The following is a 13,083-nucleotide window of genomic DNA, read 5'->3' on the forward strand; positions in this document are numbered from 1 at the left end:
TTCTCATGCCCCCACTTCCGGCCCTGTTAACCCCGGTGCCCATGTGTCCCCCCGCCAGGTGGTGTCCGGGGAGTTCAGCGAGGACAGCGAGGTCTACAACTTCACGCTGCAGGCGGGCGACGAGCTGACGCTGATGGGCCAGGCCGAGATCCTGTGTGCCAAGGCGGCGAAGGAGAAGTGGCGCCTCCCCACCCTCCTGCGCAAGCTGGGCAAGGGGAGCCCGCTGGGCAGCAAGCCGGCCAAGGGCAAGGTGCCCTGCCTGATCTGCATGAACCACCGCACCAACGAGAGCCTCAGCCTGCCCTTCCAGTGCAAGGGCTGCTTCAGCACCCGCAGCCCGCTGGAGCTGCAGATGCGGGAGGGCGAGCACACCATCCGCAGCATCATCGAGAAGGTGCGGCTGCCCGTCAACGTGGCGGTGCCCGGCCGGCCCTCGCGCAACCCCTACGACCTGCACGCCATCCGCGAGGGCCACTGCTACAAGCTGCTCAGCATCATCTCCAAGACGGTGGTGCTCAGCTGCATCCTGCGCCAGGAGGCCGTGGTGCCCTTCCACTTCCTGCTGCTGAGCGATATGCCCCGCTTCGCCCTGCCCCAGGGGCTGCTCTGGGGCGACCCCCAGCTGGAGAAGCTGCTGCGGGACAGCGCCGCCCTCTGCCAGGAGCGCTTCGACCCCGACGAGTACTCCAAAGCCGTGCGGGAGGCCAAGCCCGACCTGTCGGAGGAGTGCGCCAGCCCCCGGCGCATCCGCCTCTGCCTGCAGGGCTGTGCCCACGAGGAGCTGGCTCCGGCCTTCCAGCGCCTCTCGCTCTGCATCTACAGCGGGGGCTCGGCCCACGCCCCCGAGGACCCCCTGGCCGTGCCGGGCGGGCAGGCCCCGCAGCTGCTCCTGCCCCGCCGTGAGCGCTCGGCCCCGTCTGAGCTCCCCGACTCGGAGCGGGAGTACGTGACGCCCGATTGGGCCGAGCCCGAGTTCAGGACTCAGGAGCCGGTGGAGATCCCCTACGAGGAGCTCTGGGCCAACCAGAACCCGGATGACTTCTCGGAGCCCAGCGGCAACCCGCCGGGGCTGGGCAGCGCCAACAAAGGGCAGCGCGACCTCATGTCCTTCGCCGCCTCCTCTCCACTGGGCTCCCCCCACCGACCCGCCCTGCGTGGGGAGGAGCCCGGGGGCGAGACGCCGCCTCCCGTCCCACCCAAATCCGAGGCGGTAAGCGATCCCTTTGGCTGTCGGAGTTCTGCCACCTCCGTGAGCAGATGACGGCCTTCGGCCCCAGTACCTGAGTCTCTGGGCGCCCCCAACGCCCCATGGGAAGGGCCCCCTCAGCACCCACACCCACGATCCCCGCACTAGACACAGAACCAGGTTGTGCAGCTCAGCCAGGCTCCCCCAGCAAGGCAGCGGCAGAGCCAGGGAGGGACCCGGGAGCCCTGCCCGGCCTCGGGTGCCCTAGGTTGGGTGAAATTGTCCGTCAGTCTGTGCATCTTCCCTGCACCCAGTCGCTGACTCCAGACACGAGCCTCGGCCTAATGAGCTGTCAGCCAAGCGGACCCGGGGCCAGGCAGCCGCACGTGACTTCTGCCAGCAGGGCGCGCACCCATGGTGATTTCCTGCTAGTCAGAACAGCCCCCGCGCTGGGGAGAAGCCGGGGTGGGAGCAATGAGATCCTGTGGATAGGTACAAGGGGGAAGCAGGGGCTCAAAGGCTGTCACAGCAGACCTGTGTTTTAAGGACGGGGGAGAGGGTGAAGGCCTGGCCGGCCTCGTGCCGCTGCGTAGGCCGATGTGCCCTCACTTCTGCCAGCCGCGGGTTTGCTCCCTGGGCCTCCAGGCTCAGGGCAGAGCAGCCCAGGGGTGGTGGCTGTGACTCGTGGCTGGGAACGCCCTGGCACCGCTAGCTGGTGGCAGGGGCCCGTGCCTGACTCCGGGTTCGTGCTCTCCGCCGAGCCCCGGGGACCCCTGCTCCCGTCCCTGCGAGCTGGGGAGAAACCAGCTGGGCTGGGCATGGGGGGACCCGTGGGGCTGGGCTCAGCGCTCAGAGCCCGGGGCTCTAAAGGGCTCAGTGCCCGGCGGACTGAGCTCTCCTGGGCATCCCGGACACTCAAGCCGGCACAGCTGGGCTGGGAAGCGCCTGGCTCTGTCTCTCTCTCCATCACTGCCTCGGCTGAGCCTGCTCCCGCTCCCAGGCCCTTGGCTGGTGGCTCTTTGGTAGGGGGGGACTCATTGCAGTGATGGCAGCACCCCCAGCCCAGGCCGCTGCTGGCACACACTGCGAATGAACTGAGGCTCTGGGGGGCTGCGGTGAGATCCGCTTGGCTGCCGGTCCCCAGGGGAGCAGACAGGCTGGGGGAGAGCAGCCACATTTCCCAGGGCCAGCAAGCAGAGGATCGTCTTAGATTGTAATCTCTTTGGGGCAGGGCCTGGGTCTGTACAGCTCCGAGCGCGCTGGGGTCCTGGGCCCGGATTGGGGTAATAAGCCGGTGGGGTTCTAAGGCTATTGCCCAGGTGCTAAGAGGTGCTGGAGGAATGACCCCCTCCTGGATTGTCAGCAGGGTTTGAATCCAGGACCTCCATCACCTCCACCAGTTGGGGGAAAAGAATAAATCCGACAGCTGGTAGCAGTAGTAGGCTGCTATCCTGCAGTGGACCAGCCCCTGGGGGAGGCCAGGATACCGCCCCTATTGCCAGTAGGTTACTCTGACCTCCCTTGTTTCTATGATTACTGGCCGTGTGCAGGGGCCGAGTGTCACGGAGTCCCTGGGCGATGCTCTGGAACTGCTCCCCATGAAGCCAGGCAGGACTCTGGGGCAGTCGCCTTCCTGTGAGCAGCCTGTCTTCAGGACACACAGCTCACACGGCTTCCCCCTTCCTGGGTCTGACCTCGGAGCATTCAGCATCCTCTGCCCCTCCGTGCGCTTCCCACAGCGAGTCCGCTCAGGCGGGGTCCTGGGGAAGCCAGAGGGTCCTGCCCCCCAACTCCACAGTCAGACGGGACTCTCAGACAGCCAGTAAAACAGAGGTTTATTAGACGACAGGAACATGGTCTAAAACAGAGCTTGTAGGTACAGAGAACAGGACCCCTCAGCCGGGTCCATTTTGGGGGGCAGTGAGCCAGACAACCACGTCTGCCCTTCACTCCATGTCCCGGCCAGCCCCAAACTGAAACTCCCTCCAGCCCCTCCTCCTCTGGGCTTTGTCCCTTTCCCGGGCCAGGAGGTCACCGGATTCCTTTGTTCTCCAACCCTTTAGCTCTCACCTTGCAGGGGGGAAGGGCCCAGGCCATCAGTTGCCAGGAAACAGGGTGTCGGCCATTCTCTGGGTCCAGACCCCTGCACACACCTGCCCTCTAGGGCTCTGCAACGACGATACACCCTTACCCCACCCCCTAGATACTTAAGAACTGCCTAGGGGAAACTGAGGCACCCCCACATTATTCAGAGGAAACATTAAGAACAGTCCCGCTTCATCACACCGAGGCTGGGTGTGTGATTGGCTGGGGCATGGGGGGTGTCTTTGGGGTGAGATGGGAACCCAGAGCCTGGCTGTCTTGTGCCCGTGGGGCCCAGTTTTTCAGTCTTGGGGCAGGATCTGGCCTATCGTGCGTCTCCATCTCCCTGGTCCCAGTGAAGGGAACCCAGGGGCTGCTCCAACTCGGCCGCACTCCCGGGGGGGCTCCTCGTGCTGGGAAGAACCCGCTCCGCGGACAGGCACGAAGGGAGAGGCAGTGCCCTGCCGTTATGCCGGGGTGGCAGGCGGGCTGTGCCAGCGCCGTCCCCGCACATCCACTGCCCCCGCCCCGCCTGTGGGCGCTTTGCCACAGCTGGGGACACCGCAGGAAAAGGGCCGTGCCCAGACCTGAGCCAAGAAGCCCAGAGAAAGTTCCTGCCCTCTCCCTCCCTGCGGCCCGTGGGCTGGAAGGATGCAGGAGCAGGACCAGTCCGGAGGGCACCATCACTTCCCAAAGCCCGGCTATCCTCTGGGGGGATTCCTTCCTGGTGCTGGTATCTTAGTGGTAACAAACCTGGCAGCCTGGCACCAAGAAGCCAAGCAAGGCAGGGCCCTGGGGGACGGGGGGCGTTCTACTGTTGCATGGGGGGGGCATTCAGGGCAGGGGTCCGAGCACTAACGGGCGCCCAGGGCTCGGGCGGAAGAGTCCATGCTGCTCTCTGCTGTCTCTAGCCCCAGCTCCTCGTGTTTTCCAGGTGAAGGAGGAATGCCGCCTGCTGAATGCCCCCCCCGTCCCGCCCCGGGGCAGCCGGCCCCACGCCGCCTCCAGCCCACCCGTCCCCCTGCGCTTCCCAAAGCTCCAGCCGGCGCACTCGCCCAGTCCCAGCGTCTCGTACTACTCGGCCGGGCTCCACGACGCGTGAGTGGGGGCCGCGCCGGGGGAGTAGTCCCCGGGGCGGGACGGGAGGCGGCCAGGCAGCGCCCAGGGCGGTGACTGTGGCTGGAAGTGGCGGCTTTCTCGAGGCCTGGTCAGCGACGCCCTTGGCCCTTTTCACAGGGGCGTCAGAGCCTGTGTCCTGGCCACATTCCAGCCTGGGTCGCCCCCGCCTACATCTCCCCTCTACTGCCCCAGCTCTGAGCCTCCTGCTGCCGCCTGCCAGCCCAACGGTGGCTGCGTTTCGGTGACCGGGGACAGGGGCACCGCCTGGAATTGGGGACGGGCTTTGGAAAAGGCGGGTGGGAGGGGGGAGGCAGGCCCAAGTAACATACAAGCATGAGATGCTCTTGATCGAGGGGGAGGGGTTACCTTCTCCTAGAGCCCCACCCTCACCCCAGGAGGCCCCGCCCATGCGTGGGGAAGCCAATCACATGAAGGCAGGACCATAGACTCCTATAAATGGGACATCGACTGGACCTCCCAGGTGCCATCCTGTGGGGCCGGGGAAGGACTGTTCCCACCCCGGCGCTCCATCCAGTCCAGCTGTGACCCTCTCTGGGCCTGGGGGGCTCTTATCCCTACCCGGGGAGATGCCCCCACAGCCCCCTAGATCTCGCTGGGCCTGGCCCTTCTCTCAATCCCTGCAACCTGCAACGTCTAGGGGACGTGGGGCTGGCCTTAGCCCTTTCCTGGATCTGTAGCCGAGCTGGAGAGATTCGGCTTACCCAGCCCCCACGGTCAGTCCGTCCATCCAGGCCCCGGGGCGGTTTGCCGGCAATGCTCTGCTGTCTCCCTCGTGCCCTGCCAAGGGGATGGTGGCAGATGCCCCAGCCGTGAGGTAGCCCAGTCGATTTCCACCCAGCCAGGTGCTAGGACGGGTCGGGACCTGATCCAGGCTGTGGACCCAACGCTCTGGGGGTGCAGATCCGGGCGCTGCGTTAGGCCCTTTGTAGCCGCCGGCTGCGCCCTGCCTGACCCTCTCTCTCTTCCCGGCAGGTCAGGGACGCGGAGCGGGAGCTGCTCGCCCTCCCCGGACTCCTACTCCCTCTACTGCTACCCCTGCACCTGGGGCGACTGCAAGGCCGGGGACTCTGCCGGCCGCCAGCTGCCGGGGACCCTGCCGCCCAGCACCCAGCCCAGCCAGACGTCCTGGTCGGACCCCTGGGCCTACGCCGACACGGGCCCCAGCGTGGCCAGCGGGCGCTCCACGCCCCTCCTGGGGGGCGACGCCCCCATCAAGACCTACCACAGCTGCCCCCGCCTCAAGGCCCCCCACCCCCAGAAACGCTTCGCCCCTTTCGGGGCCCTGAACCCCTTCGCCAACCCCGCCTACTCGCCCAGCCCCTCCTCCTCCACCGAGTGGCTGGAGGCCCTGGACTGGCAGAAGCCCCCCTCTGCGCCCACGCCGGAGACCTTCGACCCCTTCGAGAGCGCCTCCCCCGAGTCGGAGCGCTGCTACAGCCAGGAGGGCTGGGGGGGGGCGGGCGGCGCCTGCCCCGCCCCCCCGCCCCGGCCCCCCAAGAGCCTGGAGACGGAGAGCCTGGTGATCCGCAGCACGGCGCCGCTCTCGCCCACCATCGTGCGCGGGGCCGAGGGCGGCGTCACCCGCGTCTACCTCACGCAGGGCGTCATCGAGGTGCCGCCGGCGTCGGCCCCGCGCAGCAGCCCGGGCGAGAGCGCCAGCCACGTGCCCGGCGCGCCCCGGCTGAACGGCGACGGCTCGGCCTGGCAGCCCCCCGCCGACCTGGCGGCGCTCTCCGTGGAGGAGGTGTCCCGGTGCCTGCGCTTCATCGGCCTCTCCGAGGACGTGGTGAGCTTCTTCGCCCGCGAGCGCATCGACGGCAGCATCTTCGTCCAGCTCCCCGAGGAGATCCTCGCCGACGACTTCCGCCTCACCAAGCTGCAGGTCAAGAAGATCATGCAGTTCATCAAGGGCTGGCGACCCAAGATCTAGTGCGAGGCCTGGCTCGTGGCATGTGGACGTGGGGCCCGGCTCGTGGCACGTAGACGTGGGGCCTGGCTGGTGGGCTCGGCCCGTGGATGTGGGCCCCTGCTGGTGGGCTCTGCCTGTGGACGTGGGACCCGGCTGGTGGGCTCGGCCCGTGGACGTGGGACCCGGCTGGTGGGCTCGGCCCGTGGACGTGGGACCCGGCTGGTGGGCTCGGCCCGTGGACTTGGGGCCCTGCTCGTGGGCCTGGCCCGTGGACATGGGGCCCAGCTTGTGAGCCTGGCCTGTGGTTGTGGGGCCTGGCTGGTGGATGCAGCCTGTGGGGTTGGGGTGGGCCCCCACACAATGACCCATTGCCTACGATGGGCTCTGTGGCTAGACCTGGCTCGTCGGGGTGGGGCCCTGCACAATGACCCAGTCCATGGGGGCCAGGCCCACGTGTACAGATGTGGGGCCTCCAGTGTGCACAGCCCTGCCGAGGGGCCTGGGAGCAGCCCACTGGCACTGGGGCCCCGAGCACCCAGACCTGTCATGGGACGGGGCCCCCGGCTCTGGACCACGAGGAGCTTTGCTGTCAGCTGCAGCTGGCCTGGTTCCCCTGGGGCCTCGTTCCCTTCCACCCCATTGCTTGATCCCCATTACACCTATGCTCGGGGGGGGGGGTGTGGATCCCAGGGCCTCCTCCCCCCACCCCACCCTGATATCATGCTGCCATCCTCCCTCTCTGCCCTGAGCCTCCCTCTAGTCAGCATGTGCCATGACAGCCTCCTGGGGGCGCTGCATCCCCTAAATCTCCCCCACCCCCCGATTCAGTGTCGCCCCCTGTGTGCCCAGTAGGCAGCGGGTGCTGGGCCTTAGTGGGTGGCTGCCCCCCACACCCCCGGAGGAGCGGAGCACAAGTGGGCAGCAGGGCTGGGCAAGGCGTCGGCCTGGAAGGGGGCCCGGGAGCAATGACGGGTCTGGCTGTGGGCACAGAGGGCTGGGGGCAGTGCTGAGAGCTGGCTGGCTGGGGGACTGGGGCACACTGCACCCCAGAAGGGCTAACACAGCCCTAGCCAGGACCTGCCCTGTCAGCGTGCAGGGCTGGGGTTTGGAGTGCCAGGCTGTATATGCCGGCTCACCCCCTCCCGGCCCCGAGCACGGGGCCCAGCCCAGACGCAGCGGCGGGGCCAAGCCTTGCCCTGGACAGCTGAACAGAGACGCGTGCCCGAGCCCCAGGCCTGCCTGCATTTAACAGCGGGGCCTCCCTGCTGCCTTAGCAGAGTTCGCTGCAATTCATTTCCTTGTGAATTTGGTGGGCTGCCTCTCCCCCCTCGTCCCCCCGCAGGGGCAGGGGCCTGCCTGTGCTCCTGCTTGGCTGCAGGAAGCTCCCTGAGTGGCTGGGTTACTGCCCGTTCATTGCCCCCAAGGACCGGTATGCAGCCCAGCCCCCGCCGGGCTCCGTGGCAAGGGGCAGGCCGTGCCCGCGGGCAGCACTGCAGGCTGGGCTGGGGCGTTTCAGTCCGAGCTTTTCACTCTGCCCCCTGCCGGCTGGCACCGCAGCTCAGGCAGGAGGAGGGGTGCTTGGCCCTGCAGAGCGCGGCAGCCAAGAGCCGTGCCCCAGCTACTGCCCAGGGACCTCAGAGCGCGAGGGGCAGGAGAGATTCCCACGCTCTCCCCACGGGGGCTAAGGGAGGGACTCAGATTCCCCCCTCTAGCCCCGAGCGGCTGGTCAGGTCTCTGCCCCCGGGCCGGGACTGGCACCTGTGGGCTCCTGCGGCCGCACCAGGCTAGGGAGCCAGTGGTTCCTGCTGCCGCTCCCCGGGCATCTCAGCCACGGCAGCTTCCTGGGCCTGCGCGACCGGTGCAAGGCCTCTCTCCTGCTGGCTGGGGCGCCCGAGCCCGCAGCACCGGGCAGGACTGGGGGGCAGTGGTGCAGGCACCATGCTTCTTACCCAGCCATTCCCACTGCCCCCCAGCCTGCCCTCCCCCCACCGTGCAGCTGCCCCTGCCCGCGGGGGTCATCGCGCCTCGGGGCACGTACAGGGCACATGGCAGGGCCCCCGCCCCAGCGGCCGCCTGGCAGCTGTCGGGGTGCCCGGAGATACCGCTAGCACCTTCTGCTTGGGGCAAGCCCCCAGCACATGGCTGCAAACCAGCGTGGCCTTTGGGACAGCGTCCGAGCCCCGGCGCCAGCATCCGAGCCGCGTCTCTAGCCTGCCACCCACCCCAGCACTTGAGCTAAGAGGACCCAGCCCGCCCCGCCCTCGGCCCCGGTGCGGGGCCTGCCGCTCGCTCGTCGTTAACTGCCGGGGGGTTTAACTCGCCTGCCGCAGGGGCTGGGGTATTCAGCGGCCTGCGGCTGCTCGCCCGCCCGGCCCTGTCAAGGAGCTTGGCTCCGGCTGGCTCAGTTCAGGCGCCCGGACGCTCGCCCCTCGTTCGGGTTAACGCCGGCTAGTGCCGCGCTCTCAGCCCCACCGGGCGGGGCCGGGCTTGGGTTTGGTTCTGCTGGTTTAACTTAATCCTTGTGGATTAGTGAAATAAAGATTTTAAAAGGCAGCCCCGGCCCACGGGAACGGCTGTTTGCAGGGGCGGGAGGGCCTGGGAGCTGGGATGGATGAAAGAAGCTGGTTGGGGGGCAGCTGCATGCCCGCTGCCCCATCCAAAGGAGGGAGGATGGCGCTGCTGCTTCCAGCCTTCACCCTAGGCCAGTAGGGCCTGATCCCTGCCCCACTGCACAGGAGGGGCTCGGCCGGATGCCTGCGCCCCACCGCACAGGCCCTACGCTCGTAGCTGGGGCCGGATCCCCGCGCCCCTCCGCACGGGCCCTATGCTCGCAGCTGTGGACAGATCCCCACGCCCCTCCGCGCGGGCCCTATGCTCGCAGCTGGGGCCGGATCCCCATGCCCCACCGCACAGGCCCTACGCTCACAGCTGGGGCCGGATCCCCGCGCCCCTCCGCACGGGCCCTACGCTCGCAGCTGTGGCCGGATCCCTATGCCCCACCGCACAGGCCCTACGCTCGCAGCTGGGGCTGGATCCCTGCGCCCCTCCGCATGGGCCCTACGCTCGCAGCTGTGGCCGGATCCCCACGCCCCTCCGCGCAGGCCCTACGCTCGCAGCTGGGGCCAGATCCCCGCGCCCCTCCACGCGGGCCCTACGCTCGCAGCTGTGGCCGGATCCCCGCGCCCTTCCGCGTGGGCCCTACGCTCGCAGCTGGGGCTGGATCCCCGCGCCCCTCCACGCGGGCCCTACGCTCGCAGCTGTGGACAGATCCCCATGCCCCTCTGCGCGGGCCCTACGCTCGCAGCTGGGGCCAGATCCCCGCGCCCCTCCACGCGGGCCCTACGCTCGCAGCTGTGGCCGGATCCCCGCGCCCTTCCGCGTGGGCCCTACGCTCGCAGCTGGGGCTGGATCCCCGCGCCCCTCCGCACAGGCCCTATGCTCGCAGCCGTGGACAGATCCTTGGGCCCTACGCTCGCAGCTGGGGCCGGATCCCCGCGCCCCTCCGCTCGCAGTTGGGGCCGGATCCCCGCGCCCCTCTGCACGGGCCCTACGCTCGCAGCTGGGGATGTCCCACTCCAGCAACCCAGCCCTGCTCTTCCTTTTCAGCACTCGTGAGCTGCGCCCTGCGGAGGCCGAGGCGGGGTCTGCTAGTGCAGGAGTGGACGTGAAACCAGCACTTGGAGCATGGGGAGGGTGAAGTGGAGCAGCCTGGGCCCTCGGCAGCTCCTCTGGGGGCAGGCCTGGCCCTCAGACCCCCCTGTTCCTCCGAGGCTGCCGTGGAACAGAGCCAGGCTCCCCACGGGTGGTTGCGACGCTGCAGGGTGATGGCTGAGGTCAGATCTCCACACACCGGGCCGCCCGCCGGGGCTGTTCCGGGCCACGGGCCCAGGATCAGTACAGCTCTCCAGGGCCGTGTGCTGGCCAGGGCTCCAGGCAGCCCTGCTGACAGCTGGCTGGGGGGAGAAAGGGAAACTTAGAGTCTGAATTGTAACCCACTGCACTGGTCAGTTGCAAGGGGCAGAGGGCTGAAGGGGGCAGGGGAGAGCCCCTCGTGCACACCTCCCACCCCCGTTCATGGCTCCCCCCAAGCACCCAGCGACAACAGATGCCCCCCGGGATGAGATTGCTTCAGCTTCCACGCCCAGGGCAGCTCCAGCCACGGCCAACGCAGCCAAGGAGCCAGGACGAGGCCGTGGCAAGCAGCTGGGGGCAGAAAGGTTCCACGGGGGGGGGCGGGCGGGGGGGGGGGGGCGCTGATTGGGCGTGTACCTGGGGGAAGGCGCAGCAGGACGAGAGACTGGCTCAGGGAACCCAGGCTGCTGTGGGGAGCCCTAGACCTTCCACCTGCCCTGGGTAGGGGGCTTGAGAGCAGCCCACTACCCATGTTCCTGCCCCCTGGAGTGCACCACCCAGGGCAGGTGGAGGGCCCAGGTCTCCCCACAGTGGCTCCCTGGCCGGGTCTTACCACAGCTCAGGCTCCGCCTTCCAGCCTGGCCAGGGCCTCATGAGGAAGGGGCGGGGGGGGGGGGTGCACGCTAATGGGAAATGGGGCTCAGGCCCTCAGCCTCCCGCCCCAAGGCCGGTACCACCCCTGGCCAGGCACAGAGCAGTGCTACAGGGAATCTGGGACAAATGCTGTCCTGGAGTCATTCAGCCTGGGAGTGGGACTTGCACTGTCCCACCCAACTGGGGATGGGCGTGACCCTAGCTGAGAGGTAGGGCTAGACCTCCTGCCCCACACTCTGAACCCCCTGGGATGACAGTGGTCCAGGCTAAGCTGAGTGGGCCCATGGAGCAGCCGAATGCCCATTACTAACCGGCCCCAGCAAAGGGGGAAAGGCCTAGAGAAGACAGGCCCCTGCTGCCTAGACCTGAGTGGAGGGAAGAGAAAGGTGCCCTCGGCATGGGGCAGGTCAAGCTCCAGCAGTAGGTGTCGGCCAAAGCTTTGAGGCAGCAGTGTAGACGAGATGATACTCCCCAAACAGGGAGCACGCAGGTCTCTGCAGCAGAAGCAAGGGTCCTGGTGTCCCTTGCGGGAGAGCTGAACACCACCTCTTGCAAACACGTGGGTCAAGGCAGCCACTGGCTGGATGCTACTGGAGTGACTGGTCCTACCCCTCTGGGGGGAGATCTGCACAGCGTGGAGGGGAGCCTATAGCCCCATGGCCTATGGATCTAGGCCAGGGGCCAGCCACCTTTCTGAAGCGGTGTGCTGAGTCTTCATTTATTCACTCTAATTTAGGGTTTTGCATGCCAGTAATAAGAATCCATGTGACCCATACTGAGCTGCACCCCTCACTGCCCCAGGCTGCAGCCAGAGGGCCATAGCTGGGGGCAGCTGCAGAGCCCCAGACCGGTGGCCGGGACCCGGGGTGGGAGGGGGCTGGCGGCCAGTACCCCAGGCCAGCAGCAGGGCCTCCCGGACCAGTGGCCATGAGCCAGGGCTGGCAGCGGGCTGACCAGGGCCAGCGGCCAGGACCCCGGCTAGCAGATGGCCAGCAGCTGGTACCCCAAGCCAGCAGCAGAGTCCCCTGGACCAGTGGCCGGGACTGGTAGTGGGTGGGCAGATAGAAGCCCAGACTGGCACCGGAGCCCCCCGGACCAGTGGCCGGGACCTGGGCCCAGCAACACGCTGAACAGGGTCGGTGGCCGGAACCCCAGCTGGCAGGGGGCCAGTATGCCAGGCCAGTAGTGGAGCCCCCGTGACCGGTGGCCGTGAGCTGGACAGTGTGAGTGCCACTGAAAATGAGCTCACGGGCCATAGGTTGCCTAGGTTCCCACATGAGCTGGCTCCAGGCTGGCAGCTGTGAGCAACACAGGCCACACCCGAGACCTGTTTAACAGGCTGCCTAGGCAGAGCCGAGCCCCTGGCCATGGTGCTGGAACAGCTTCGAGCTGCTGGAACAAGGCAGGCAGCTGGAGGAGAGCCCCTGGCCCGGACATACAGCGGAGTCCCATGGAAATCCAAGAGGGCCGCCCCTGCCTGGGGAAGGGAAAACACTGTCTGGAGCTGGGCAGCACCTGCCAGGCCTGGAGCAGGGGCTCGAACTAGGGCAGGTGGCCAGACCTGAACTGAGGAAACTTTTAGAGCAAGAGGAAACATTTTCTTAAAGGGCAGGTGGGAGGCTCCAGGGGACACAAGGAGCAGCAGGGCAAGGGCTGGGTAGCTCCAGGGGGGCTCCCAGCTCCCTGTTTTCACCCCCATAACTGATCAGAGCCAGAGGCACAAGAGTCACCTGATGGGGGGGCAGCCATCCAAACAGCCACCCCTGAGGATGGAGGTAGCTGCAGCAGGCAAAGGAAGTCCAAGCACCACATGCTGCTGGGGCTAATCTATGGCGGGGGGGGGGGGGGAGGGCTGGGCTATCAGTGACAGGTGCACAGAGATTTAAAGCCTTTTAGTTTAAATTAGTTCTGCCCATGGCAGCCCTTCCTGGCCTTCAGGGGATGGATTTGCAATTACAGGAGGCTCCAGCTGCCACTCTAACCCTAGTGGGTCAGGGCAGCTGGGAGCTGGAGGCTCTGAACTATTGACTGACACCCGAGGTGACAGAAAAGGCTGTTCCCTCCCTCCCCCCCCCCCCCCCGCCCCATCTCCATTACCACCAGTTTCGCACAGCTCAGCAAACCGCCGGAGAAAGCAGGTTGCCCCAGACAGGCGGACACGCTGGAGCAGTCACCGAGTGCTTTATTTCCCTCAACCCCGTGAGGCTCCACCCCTCTGCATGCGAGGGCCTGAGACAGGATTAAGCAGGCAGAGGCCAGA

The 13,083-nt window shown here is 67.4% G+C and overlaps 1 protein-coding gene across 1 annotated transcript in view; it reads left to right on the forward strand.

Annotated features, from left to right (window-relative positions):
* GAREM2 (GRB2 associated regulator of MAPK1 subtype 2) overlaps window positions 1–8,901 on the forward strand; it is a 45,697-nt gene extending 36,796 nt beyond the window's left edge. The window contains exons 4-6 of the mRNA XM_037893728.2: window positions 59–1,210; window positions 4,203–4,366; window positions 5,381–8,901. Coding sequence (XP_037749656.1) covers window positions 59–1,210; window positions 4,203–4,366; window positions 5,381–6,338 — 2,274 coding nt within the window. The 3' untranslated portion in view covers window positions 6,339–8,901. The remainder of the gene's footprint in view (window positions 1–58; window positions 1,211–4,202; window positions 4,367–5,380) is intronic.
* Window positions 8,902–13,083: the final 4,182 nt, after the last annotated feature.

This window comes from Chelonia mydas, chromosome 3 (assembly GCF_015237465.2).
Source record: "Chelonia mydas isolate rCheMyd1 chromosome 3, rCheMyd1.pri.v2, whole genome shotgun sequence".
Taxonomy (NCBI): Eukaryota; Metazoa; Chordata; order Testudines; family Cheloniidae; genus Chelonia; species Chelonia mydas.